Below are 13,489 nucleotides of genomic sequence, written 5' to 3'. Positions count from 1 at the left end.
CGTCTGCCCGCCCCTGCCCTCTGCGCCCCCCGCACTGCCTGAGTGTGCCCTCCCCGCCCGGACGCGCCCCACCCGGCCTGGCCTCGCCTCTGGGCTCCCCGCGGCTCCGGGGTGCCCCGCCAGGCGCAAACCTCCAGTACAGGAGCTGCCGCCCCCACGGAGACCGCAACCCACGGCGCGGCCGGACGCGAGGGGTGGGGGGCAGTGGCCGGACCGCATAGCCGCCTACGGTGTCCCCTGCGGGGAAGTAAACCCAAAAGGCAGGAGGCCGCTGGTAACCTGGTGCCCCACCCTGGCCCGGGGAGGCGCGCCCTCTCAGCTTGGTGGAGCTGAATTCTGTATCAACCCTGTGCGAAGCTGGGAGTGGGGCATCCAGCCTCACGACGAGTCAGATGGAGGACGAGGTGGACGTGGAAACATTGTTGAAAGGAGCAAAGTGAAGTTGCGGAGGCGTAGGCCAAGGTGTAGAGAAGAGCATCTAAACGGTGACATCAACGGAATAAGGAATCCTGACTGGCTGCCGCCGGCACACGGGAGCTGCTAAATAATTACTCTCTCGGTTCGATTTCACAAATGAAAAAGAACAGAGAATGAGTGATGGCAGCTAGAGATGTAAGCATGGATAGTGTGTGTATCTTAATACGATATTCAGGAAGGCTGAATGAATTAGGATTCATTCTGTTAAAACGAGAAGAGGCAAGTGTGTTAAAAAACAAACACCACTACAACAAATTACCTGATTTGGTTGCAATATTTTCTACAAATTTAATAGAGATAGAAATAAAAGGGTGAGAAAGGTTTAAAAATTCTCCTTTCAAGAATATTAATACTGCTTATGTGCTTGATAAATGGAAGCTTTTAGATATTATACAAGCATTCTGCTTGCATTATCTAATTTAAATCTACACTTCCAAATGCGTTAGTATCCTCCCCATTTTGCAAATGAAGATTTTGCAGTTCTAAGAAGAAAAGCAACTTGCTCCTGGCAGAAGGATTCAAATCTCAGTCCCACCCCAGCAGCACCTGCCACCAGCTGACCCCAGAGCCCCAGCGCCCACCCAGTAGACTGGCTCTCTGGGCAGCGCTCACTCATCCAGTTCAGTCTGAGTTTGGGACGTTGGAAGCTTTTCACAGTTATACTCACATTTTCTTGGAATCAATTCTGTGAATACAAATTCAGAATTGGAAGAGACTCAAAACAGAATGTTTAGTCAAAGCCCTTTGTAATATAGAAGAGGAAACTGAGGCCCACAGAAGGAGTATTTAGGACGGCTCCACCAGGGTGGAGGGGTGTCTGTCCCTTGGAACAGAATGGATCGTTTCCTTGACTTCCCTTTGCTTGTGCTTCCTCCCCACGCCCTGTGTTTGCATTCAGATTCCGTGCCACAGACTACCTGCCAGTCACAGGTGACTCTAACATTGCTTCTTTTCCTTGAAAGCCTTCAAAATGCTTAACATATGAGTTCCCGGGTTCAAGACCCCAGCCCCCCAATCCTGTTCAGATTTCTGGGGTGCACTACTCAGCCAGGTCGGTACCTCTCCCAATCCAGGCAAACAGGGGCTAATCCCATAGGTTTCCACGGTCGCCTATCCTAGATCACCTACCCTTGATTAAGCTACACTAGCACCACATAAATAATTCCTATGTGACACTGATCAGATCTTACCCAGAGATCTGTATTCAACAGGATCACAACTTAAGAGAAGAAATGAGAGGAAGAATGGCAGCATTAACAAGTGGTTATAAGGTAGAACCTCTAAGAGAAGCTTAAACAAACTGTTTTTCACTTGGAGAAAAGAAGACTGAAATGGAATTTAACAACTCTTCAAGACCGTGCATATGGGATAATTAGCAGGATATGGCCCTAATCTCTAAGGCCAGAAAACGTTTAGGAAAGGAGTTGAATTTGCATTAGAGATGAAGGGAGAAAGATCTAATTTAGGGCAAAACTTATCTTAAAAATAGTTATAAAACACCTGATTCCTAGTACTCATCCAAGAGAAATACATAAGAATGCTCATATACGTGTGCCGAAGACAGTGGTGGGGTTAGGGCCACCCGTTAGGGAATCATCTACCCCATGCAAGCTAGTATAATAGGCCCAAAAGGACAGAAAATGCAAACAGACAAATAGAGACAGTTGTTGTCCTCAAGGTATTTACTATTCAACCTCAAAGGTAAATCATGAAAATAAAAGGCAAAGCCATGAATGCCACTCATGAACAAGTACAGAATGATGCATTCTAAATTAGATAGGTTAATAGATAAGATGAACTTGATCTAGAAGAATATAGAATTAAGAAACGATTGGTCTAGGGTTAGACTGCTTGGAAGAAATCAGGTTTTTTTTGAATTAATTAATTTATGGCTGTGATGGATCTTTGTTGCTGGCCCAGGCTTTCTCTAGTTGCAGCACTTGGGTTTCTCATTAGTTGCATCTCCAGAGCTCTAGGGCGAAAGGATTCAGTGGTTGTGCCACATGGGCTGAGTTGCCCCTGCAGCATGTGGAATCTTCCCGGACCAGGGATAGAACCCATGTCCTCAGCACTAGCAGGTGGATTCTTAACCATTGGACCACCAGGAAAATCCAGAAATCAGTTTTGAAGGAGAGGAAGGAATGACTGAAAGGAAAGAAGAGGACATTCAGGAAAGGGCAGTGGCACTTGTGATCATGAAGAGCCAAGTTGGATGACCTAGTAAAGGAGGGGGTAGCCCGAATATTGTCTGATGTGATCTCCTCACTCAAACCTTATGATGTATACACAACCATCTTCATTTTATGAATGAGGAGCTGAGGTTCAGAGTTTGTGAGGGAGGTGCAGGGGCAGGAGTTGGAATCCAGGCCTGCTTGCATGCGTGTATGCATGCTCAGTCGTCTCTGACTCTTTCCAACACTATGGGCTGTAGCCCACCAGGCTCCTCTGTCCATGGGATTTTCCACAAGAATGCTGGAGCAGATTGCCATTTTCTCCTCCGGGGGCTCTTTCTGACTCTGGGACCAAACCCATGTCTCCTGCATTGCAGGTAGATTCTTTACCGCTGAGCCATCGGGGAAGACTTCATAATAATCCAGCTTCTTGGTGAGTAATTCTTAAGGCAAGCATGCTGGGCTGTTAACCTCTGTTCAAGTCACTGGTTTTTCTCTCCAAATCCAGGAGACTCTTGTTATCTTCATCTTGAGCTTTTAAGCTTCATACTCTTTGACTAATCATTTCCCCAACTGGTTGGCATCAGCCTGACTCCTATGGTTGATTTTTTGAAGAGGTTAGCAACTCCACCAAATTTCACCCATATGCAGGAAGGAAAGAAGCATGCCTGTCTTTCAAGCTTCTGATCAGGGCAGGACACATTTGGAGATTCAATTAGAGCCACTCAACAATGCTATGAATACTGGCTATTGATTAAAAATGGGAATGTCAAGTTACCTTTGCCCTAACAATAAGCTCATTACAAGGCGCTTCAGAGAGATTCAAGCTCTAAAGACCTTGCTTTGATGACTTTGACAGGGGTAGGAAAAAGTAACAGAATTAGTTACAAAGAGTATTTTCCCTTCAAGTCAGAGACTAAAGGCTGTGGGAAACTTATAAACAGAAAGACCTTTGCAGACAGAAAGACACACATATATAAATATATTTCTGAATATAGATGATAACATGCTTACTGATAAATGAGCTTTATTTCCATCCCAGTGTCTCTATTTGGAAGAAATTAGTGGCTTAAAGAGACTCTTGGAAGATACTAGTTCAGTGAATGTTCAGTAAAGGGGGCAGAGTTCTACTCTTAATACTCAAGCAACGCTCCTGACACACCTGTCAGCTTTCTGTATTAGTCCACCCACACTCAGCTGTCTCTCTTGGTCAAGATAGCACCCTAATGATGCCTGATATATAGCCAAGGGTCGATAGCCAAAGAAAGCAAGAAGGTATACAGCCACTTGCATTTTAATAACTTGTATTCATAGTTTCTGCAAAATGACAAATTCATTCTGTTATGGTTATAGCTAACAAAACGGTATTTAACTCCCACTCTCACCTTATGACTGGGTTTCCTTGATGGGCTCAGAGGTGAAGAATCCGCCTGCAATGAAGGAAACTCCAGAAGACTCGGGTTTAATCCCTAGGTTGGAAAGATTCCCCAGGAAGAAGATGGTGGAGGAAATGGCAACCCACTCGTTTTCTTGCTTGGGGAATTTCTGGACAGAGGTCCTGGTGGGCTACAGTCCATGGGGTCACAAAAGAGACACATCTGAGCATGCACACATATGCGTACTTTTATTTAGTACACATTCAGTACCATTTTCCAATTTCCTCGCCTTGGTTGCCCCAAACAAAAAAGATTACATTCATTGATATCTACAAATTTATAAAACCACTTCAAGATACTGCTGGTGTGGAGGTGGGTGGGTGTGCGTGTGGGGGGGGATGGGTGAGTGTGATAACCCTTCATATATTGACTCAACAAGTGTTTCTGAGAACCTACTAAATGCCAGACACTGTGTCAAGTGCTCAAGATGTGAGGGAAAAAAAAAAAAGATTCCTGTCCTTATGGAGCTTTATTCTAGTGGGGAGGCACCAGGGGGACGAAACTAAATACAGAAATAAACAAAATATTACTATATATAAAATAAACAAACAACAAGGTCCTATTGCACAGCACCAGGAACTATATTAAATATCTTGTAATAACCTATAGTGGAAAAGAATATGAAAAAAAATCACTTTTCTGTACACCAGAAACGAACACAACATTATAAGCCAATTATACCTCAATAAAATAAAAAAATAAAAGTTAAAAAAAAAAACAAATATATAATGTGTTAGAAAGGAATAAGGACTATGAACACAAAACCTGAAACGGGGTGAAAGGTTGAGAGTACAGCCAGCCTGTGGGCAGCCATCCAAGGTCAGGAGGCAGGTGACACTGTTAAGCAGGGTAGTCAGTGGAGGACTCATTGAAAAGGTGTGATTTAAGCCCAGACCTGAAGGGGGTGAGGATTTCAAGCAGATACCTAAGGGAAGAGAGTTTCTGGCAGAGAGAAATGCAAAGAACTAAAGCCCTCAGGTGTTTGCATATTAGAGAAATAACAAGGAGACCAGTATGATCAAAGATGAAGCAAGCTGGTGAATTCCCCAGTGGTACAATATTTAGGACTCAGCACTCTCACTGCTAAGGACTTGAGTTCCATCCTGGTCAAGGAACTAAGATCCCATAAGCCATGTGGCATGCCGCCCACCCCCCACCCCCCAAAAAAAGAAGCAAGGGGGCAATCGAGTGAATAAGGTTGACTTTCTGATCACAAGGGTGTTTTTCAAACATTTTATGAAGCTCAGAGTGAAGATAACTGACCCTTTAAAGGAATTTATGTCATGTAACTATAGACACAAGACAATTAAGTTAAAGGAGTAATAAAACAGGATTTATCCATAAATTAAAAAAATTTTAGAAAGAGAAACATAGTCATGGCTGTTACTTTCTACCACACACTCCTGAAAAACTTTGGCGGGAAAAAAACTGTGCTTTAAATATCATCTTTGGCCTGCAGACTTCTTGAGAGCCGAAGATATGTCTTTGTGGCAAAATACAGCACATAGCATAATACCCGCATTGGTGACAGGGCTAGTGAATGAGCATTCAAATATATGTGAGTTAATACACATCTAAGTATTCCTGTTTCTTGTTGAATATGGGTTTTTGTATCTCATTCCCAACACAGTTCCAACAAACCCATGCCATTTCTTTGAATTCCTTTGCAGTGATCTGGAATGTTCCTGTTGGACTTTCTCATTTTGCAATTCAAGTCTCTGTGCAGTATAACCAACTTGGTTCCTTACATATCCCTTCCTGGCCAGGAGTACAGCATTCTTTAGAGATTCCACGGGGGCTCTTTCTTCACATTGAATTCTTCCCACTAGTTACCCAAGCTTTTTAATGGTTGAAATGTTTTCTGTCATATTTAAATGATTTTGATATCAGTTTCATACCTGCTTCCATTCCATTTGATGACTACCATGAAGGTATTTTTGAGATTCCTACCCAGAAGCATACACATCTTTTAGATTCTCAGTCCCAGGAGGTATTTTCCAGATGTCTTTCTGGTGGGAAACTCAGCTCCCTCCAGTTGTCCCTGCTTTAAAATGGCTTTGATGAATGACCTACAGAAGCCATGCTTGTCCCTGAATCATCACATATCACCCCAGGTGGGAAAAATCAAGCTTCTCTGCTGTTGCTCCATCCCTGCCCTATATGAAGAGACTGCGTGCTCCAGTCACTTCAGTGGTGTCCAACTCTTTGCAACCCTATGGACTATAGCCCTCCAGGCTCCTCTGTCCATGGGATTCTCCAGGCAATGATACAAGATGGGTTGCCATGCCCTCCTCCAGGGGATTTTCCCAACCCAGGGATTGAACCCATGTCTCCTGCATTGCAGGCAAATTCTTTACCCACCTGGGAAGCCTATATGAAGAAATTAAGTACAGGCACAGTTCTGCTGTTTCATTCTTCAAGTCCTAAGAACACACGTACACTTTGACCGTTCAACAGTCCATGGTGTGGAACTGGGGCCTCACTCCACTTCATTGGTGACACCTCCAAAAGCAGCGTGGTGGCACCTTGTGCCCAGTGCATCCTGGGTGCATGACAGCCAAGTACCAACTCAAAGTTGGCCACTTCACAAGCTGGGTGTCCTAGAACCTACAAGAGGAACGTCCTCTGCCTTTTCCTGAACAGAGCACCATGTTCATTTGTGCCCTTTAGCACAAGCCAGACATTGCATCTTTTTCTTTTTTTCAAAATGCCATTGTACAGCTCACCTATTCCCTGTCTTGCTATTCTAATTATATAAATTACCCTGCCACATTTAACTCATACTTATTAAAGAAGTACATAATGGACATTACTACTACTAGAAAACCACTCAAGTTGGGATATCAGTACCACCTTCATACACCATCACAGTATAACTTATATTGCTGTTTTATCAGGTTACTAATGAAACAGAAATGTTTATTACCAGCTCTCTCTCCCCCAACCAGTGCCTTTCTATTCCCTATATGCAATCTACGACCAACTGGCATTGCTTTGTTGGTCGGAAGCACCAGGCAGCAGGAACAGATGAAATCAGCAGTCTTTTCTTCTCATCTGGCAGGAGTCTTTTTTTCTGTCTTGAGTAAAGGATCTCTTTACCACCCAGGATTCCTAGCAGTACTGTTCTTAACCCCAGAACACACATCCAGATCCCCACAAGCAGAAACTCATCTCACCATTCCCCTCCTCACTCTTCAAGGCCTGGAGGTGGGGCAGCGGGGAGGCAGGATGGAGTGCCAGTCGAGAGGATTACCCTTCCCCTACTCCATCCTCTCTTCTCCTGTCACCCATTTCTGACCGGCTGTCGATCCTATCAGGGGTCCATAAAGCCAGGAGGACTCTGGCCCAGGAGAGGGGGGTAGGGGTTAGGCAAACAGGCCAGGGAGGCAGCTGGTTGAAATTTAACCACAATATTCTTGGTCTCTATTGTTTTGAGTGAGGCCCAATATTTCCACAGCAGGATTATGGGATCTGATTAACCACGTTAGACAACAATGCTGAGCTGGGATGGGCTTCCCCTTCCAGCTGGCAATATGAAAAAGTAAATACAACACCCAAGTTTCAGAAGGGACTCCCAGAAGCCCCCCAAACCTCACTCCCCAGTTCTGACCCCAAAGTGAGAGGAGGGAGGAAGAGTGTGGCACTGCGTACTCCTCTAAATCCTGGCCCCCAGCCCAGCAAGACGAGTAACCTGGCGCAGTATTCCCAGGTGAGTCAATGGCTGTGCGCGCCCCACACCCTGGAGTTCTTCCAGTGCTCCTTCCGGGTTCCCCTAGGCTGGCCCAGATTCTCAGGAACCCATGGGAGTTAGGTATTGAGAGGCTGGCGCTCACTCAGAGGGTCCAGAAGTGTAGAAAGCACACAAATCAGTTGGATTCCAGGACAGAGAGACTGAGAGCAGGTAGGATTCCACAGCTGAGAAGAGGCTGAGCCTTTTCTAGAATGTTTTGCTGCTACCTTATGACTTCCCACGAGACAGGGTAGAAAAAAGACCCCAGAATTGAGGGAAAGCATTGAGGGTCACCATAAACAGTCTCAGGAGACAGTATTCCTTGATGGGTCTGGGCTGGGAGACAGAGGATAGGTGGGCTTCTAGATTCTCAGGTAGAGTTGGATTCCCTAGGGTACCTCCCAATCACAGACAAGCTACTTGACACTCTCCCCTCTCTGAATGTTTCCCCTCAGGGTGGGATGTTCTGAAGCTCTGTCCAAGAGAACCTGGAAGAAAGTTAGAGCATTAAGAAGCCCTTGACATGAATACCCGTGGCAACTTATAGGAGGGCACAGCAGCTGGGGAAAACCCTCCCTCCACTATGTGGGCTCCCTTAATCTGGCATTTCTCTGTATCTAAGTGCTTAGCAGAATCCACTACAATTCTACAAGTCCATACATTTACTCATGTTGGTAACAGGGACTAGGAAGCAAAGGTCTTGAGCTCTGAGTTTGGTGGCTTCCTTGTAGAAAGTCACCTGCTCCTTTTGAACTATTTCTTCTTCAGGAAAATTAAAAGACAGAAAAATACTTCTGGGTAGAGCTCAGAAAAGCATATCATGATTGTATGAAAACCCAGTTAACAAAAAGCGGCACCCTTTAGTAGTGTAATACCAGCACAGTGCTATTTTTTGAGTTAGCATTAAAAACTGACCCTGTTCTCAAAGTTATACTCTTGAGTATAACCGAACATAAGGATGGAAACAAAAAGCCCATAGGAAATGTGTATATAAATGCTGATTACGTTAATAGCGCAGAGAGGAGGTGGCAAGAACAGATAAAATGAGCTTACCACGTCACGAGGAAGGTTAATTAAGAGGATTTTAGGTTTCCCCAACACTCTGTGGAGCAAATCCCCTTAGCTTTGTAAATAGGAGGAAATGAAGGACAGAATGATTGAAAAGAAGGAAATGCCCCCGATGACAATGTCAAGTGTTAGTTGCTCAGTCATGTCCAACTCATTGTGACCCCATGGACTGTAGCCCGCCAGGGTCCTCTGTCCATGGGATTCTCCAGGCAAGAACACTGTCAAGAACGAGACCAAATCTAGGAAGCACGGCCTTTCCCATTCCCACCATCTCTGTAGGGAATGACACTCAGGCTCTTGTTCATCTCCCAGCCGACCAGGGAGGAGGCGGTCAGGTGGTTTATGTGAACAGGAAGGCAAGAAAAGGGAATTCAAATGGACCACAGGACAAAATTTAAAAAGCACTGTGCTGAATGTTCAGGAGATTTGAACATCTTTTCCTCCCCCAAGTGCTCCCTGAAGGTGAACTGCATCAGACCCGTGGAAGGATACTGTCCAAGAGGAACAGGTTCTTTCCAGTCTAGAATACAGGAGTTCAGATCTCACTCTCTGCCACCTTACACCCTAGGAACTCCGGGATTCAGTGGGCAGAGACTAGAAGCTCCTTCCTCCCTTTTCCCTAACTTTACTACCCTTTGGAGACCCTCTTTGATCTGGAGGTTGGTTGAACAGTGACAAAACAGAGAATGACCCTTGTGGGGTTTTCTGGGCTCTGGCTCGGGCTCTGCCTTTGGGGGGCTGCTGGGGAAGCCCTCAGTGAAGCTGGAGGAGAGGAGGTGCTGCCCAGCTGCAGTGCTAAGGGATGAAGATTTGTCTCCCAGCAAAGAGCTGGTCTGTCTGGGCTGACTGTGGGGGAGGGGTGAATCGCCAGCAAGGCCAAGGCCTTGCAGCCTAGGTGGCGCTATTTCTCTACTTTTTAGGTCAAGTTCCTGCAGGAACTTCCTCGAGGTCCCTAGTCCTGCTCCTGGTTTGCTGGCTTGCTGCTGTAAACCACCTTATATTATTTTTTTTTCTAAAAATACTCCAAAGCAATTGAAAGAGTCCCTTCTCCCACCAGCCAGCCCTGGCCCCAGCCCCGGCCCCGGGGAGAGGGCGGGTAGGCGGGGAGGTGGGCCACTGCTTTATTAAACACAGGGAAAACTAATATTTACGGAATAAAATTTATGGAGCAGCCACGAGAATTCGACCCTTTTATGTGCATGCGGAGTGGGGGTTGGGCCAGGCTGGGGGCCTCAGGGAGGGGCCCAAGCCAGGGGGCAGGGCTGGAATACAGCCTGGCTAGGCCAATTTGTCAAGGCAGGGGTTTCCCTGGAGTTGCCCTGGGATGAATGATTTTCAAACACCACCCCTTGCTTTGGGGAGCAAGGGCTTCAGGGCAAGAATGCCCGAGGCAGAGCCACGGGGAGCAATGTTTCTCTAAGGATGTGCCTTTGGGCAATAGTCCCATGGGGACAGCAAGCTTTGGGGATACAAGGGGCAGTGGGCAGGGAAGTCATTAGGCATATTCTCATTTAATCTTTTTAAAAAGTTACACATTCTTTTGAGAACATGAAAAAAAATATGCTCTTAGGATTTTATTTATAATTTTAGGGGATTCACAAGCCCCTGATCCCCTCTTCTGATTAAAAAATGCCTTCTCTTGAGACTGTGCTTTTAGGGGAGAGGGATTACCTAGAGTGAAGAACCCTTATTTTCTTCCAATTTGCTGGGGAAATCTCTCCATTTTCCATGTGGTCTCATACCTTGAAATCTGTCTATCTATACTATGCCAAGAGAAACTGAACAACAAAGTGAGTCATCTGATAGATTGTTTTTACATAGTTCCCTATGTACTTCAATGACAGTCACCACCAGGGCACAGACGGGGGCACTGGCCTGGAGGTAAAGAAACTTATCAGCAGCAACTGGGAATGAGCCATGGTGGAGCTTTCAGACTCTGCCAGCAGGTGAAGGCCTGGGGTAAGTCCTGGAGTCTGCCAAGGCTCCTCCCTTGAAGAGCTAATATGCTCAGTCGCTCAGTCAGGTCCAACTCTTTGCAATCCCATGGACTGTGGCCTGCCAGTCACCTCTGTGCATGGGATTTTTTTTCCCCAGGCAAGAATACTGGAGTGGGTTGCCATTTCCTACTCCAAGGGATCCTCCCAACCGAGGAATCGAACCTGTGTCTTCCGCCTTGCAGGCAGATTCTTTACCACTGAGGCATTGGGAAAGCCCTGAAGAGCTAACTGGGAGTGGTAAGAACATCCTCTTAAAAACAGGCAGGGTCATGGGAAAAAAATGGTCACAGCTGAAGACAGAAAAGAATGACTTTACATCCTTCCTGGAAAATGTTTTCAGTGAGGTATATAATAATGCAGTTCAGAACTCAGCAGTCTGGGTTCAAATTCTGGCTGCTACTTATTAGCTGTGTGACCTCTGATAGGGGGGTTTCCCAGGTGGCACAAATGCAAGAGAACCCACCTGCCAATGCAGGAGAAAAAAGAGATGCAGGTTGGATCCCTGGGTTGGGAAGATCCCCTGGAGAAGGAAATAGCAACCCACTCCAGTATTCTTGCTTGGGAAATTATGGACAGAGGAGCCTGGCAGGCCACAGTCTATGCGATCGCAAGAGTCAGACACACTTATTGACTGAACCACCATTGCCACTCAGTAGAGTAGCTGGTACACATTAACTGCTTAATAGATGGTAACTGTTTATTGTTGTTATTACAATCATCATTATTTTATTATTACTTGGATGGTCCTCTTTCTCCCAAGACTTGACATGGGGACAGAAACACCAGTCTTATGTGTTTCTCTCTCAGTGCCAAGAGAGACTATGTGACTGAGGAGGCCTTTGACCATCATAAGTAAATAAACCAGAAAAGGCCTCTGTGGGTTCTGCCCCGACCCCTTCCTCTACCTAACAGCTCCCCGTGAATGTCTGAGTTTTACCCTCCTTCCTATCTCTCCACAGTAAAGATTCAGATGGTATTACCTATAGAGGAAAACCTAGCAGAGAAGGCCAAGGAGCTTTACGAATGCTGGTCTGTTAAGTCTTTTTTTTGTTTTATTTTTTTGGCTGAGCCATGCAGCTTGTGGAATCTTAGTTCTTCAACCAGGGATTGAACCTGGGGTTGTGGCAGTGAAAGCATGTAGTCCTGACCACTGAACCACCAGGGATGTTCCAAATTTTGCTAGATTTGTCCAAAAAGTTGACCTTCTAACTGAGAAAGTCTATCTCATACAGGCTTTATATCTTTTCCTGCTAAACACTATTCATTCTATATGTCAGTTCTGTTGGTCCCAGAGAACCGTGGCCATTTCCTATTCCCAGTCATCCAATCTTTTCTAGTTCTTCTATTTACTCTGCTATCTGAAGTGAAGGATGGGAGAGCAAAATTCTTTTTTCTCCCATTCCAGGAAACTAACTTGGCCCTGGGGCTCACGGTTCTTTGTCATTTCAATCCCATGTTGTGGTTTAACCTGTTGTCTATGCCTCAGAAACAGATAAAAAACACCCCATATCAAGCTGGACCAAGAAGCACAGAAGCCATAGGGCACAAGACTATGGAGAGAGGTTTCAAGGTCAGTGCTCCCCAGTGGAGGCTTAGCACAAGCCACAGAAGGGGAGAAGCATAAAAAGAATCCTGAAGGATTGGACAAGGGCTTGACTTCATCCAGAGACATCAGTGGGCTGGGATCCAGTAATGGGTTGGTTATATGTTCCACAGATAAGCAATCTCAAAAGCAGGAGTGTGAGTGCTTTTTATTCTGTGCTAGAGAAGAGAGTGTCTCTGAGGAGCATCTGGGAGTAGCTGAGGACTCTAGAAAGATAGGCAAGACTTCCTTAGTATGTTGTGCCTTTTTGCTGACCTGCCCCATATACCTAAAGTCCATGGTAGATCCTAAGTCTAGAGAACCTTCCCTAAAAGAAAGGAGGGTGTGGGATTCCCAGAAACTGTCTTTCACTCAGACAAGGAAAGCCAGCGCCCAGTGGATTGGAGCCAGGATTCCCTTGTTAACAGTAGCCATGCCTGTCAACATGAGCTTTAGTTATCTGGCCCTTACGGTGGAGTCTCTGACTATATAACTCTGTGTCAAAGATGCTGCCGCCACAGGAGCTCCTTCCAAAGTAACACTAGGAAACTACTCTCCAAGTCAATCCTCAGCAGTTGAGATGGTGACAAGTCAACTGAAAAGCCCCCTTAGCTTCTTCCTCTTGACTTTCAACAGCTGAGGTCTCTGCATAGGGCCTGAAGAAACCTAGAAAAAAAAGGAATCCAAGTTAATAGAGGTTTTGAACAGTTGCACTTAAGTTAGGAAAAGAATTTCCTTGCTCCCATGGCTCTGGCTAAGAAGGGTGACTGACACGGGGGTTTTGATGTCCATGGCAGGCTGTGAATGCGATGGAAGAGTCTATGTAGGAGAGGCACGCTGCATCCCTTTTCCCCTAGGGAACAACTTCATAGACCATCACTGGAAGTGCAATAAGACTGAAAGGGAGCCAAGGTCCATCATTCAGAAGAACTGCACAGAGATGACAGCAAGGGAACATGGAAAAGACCATGACTCTCCATCTAGAAATCCACAATCCACAATTTGGACGCTAGGTCACAAATATCCCC

The 13,489-nt window shown here is 45.7% G+C and overlaps 1 protein-coding gene across 1 annotated transcript in view; it reads right to left on the bottom strand.

Moving 5' to 3' along the window:
* Positions 1 to 11,562: 11,562 nt before the first annotated feature.
* The window catches only part of NHEJ1 (non-homologous end joining factor 1), a 90,491-nt gene continuing 88,564 nt past the window's right edge, over positions 11,563 to 13,489 (bottom strand). Inside the window, exon 8 of the mRNA XM_040228312.1 lies at positions 11,563 to 13,127. Coding sequence (XP_040084246.1) covers positions 13,053 to 13,127 — 75 coding nt within the window. The 3' untranslated portion in view covers positions 11,563 to 13,052. The remainder of the gene's footprint in view (positions 13,128 to 13,489) is intronic.

Source organism: Oryx dammah, unplaced genomic scaffold, assembly GCF_014754425.2.
Source record: "Oryx dammah isolate SB20612 unplaced genomic scaffold, SCBI_Odam_1.1 HiC_scaffold_27, whole genome shotgun sequence".
Lineage (NCBI taxonomy): Eukaryota > Metazoa > Chordata > Mammalia > Artiodactyla > Bovidae > Oryx > Oryx dammah.
The sequence above is the reverse complement of the archived record's forward strand: the minus strand, read 5'-3'. Positions and strand labels throughout refer to the sequence as shown.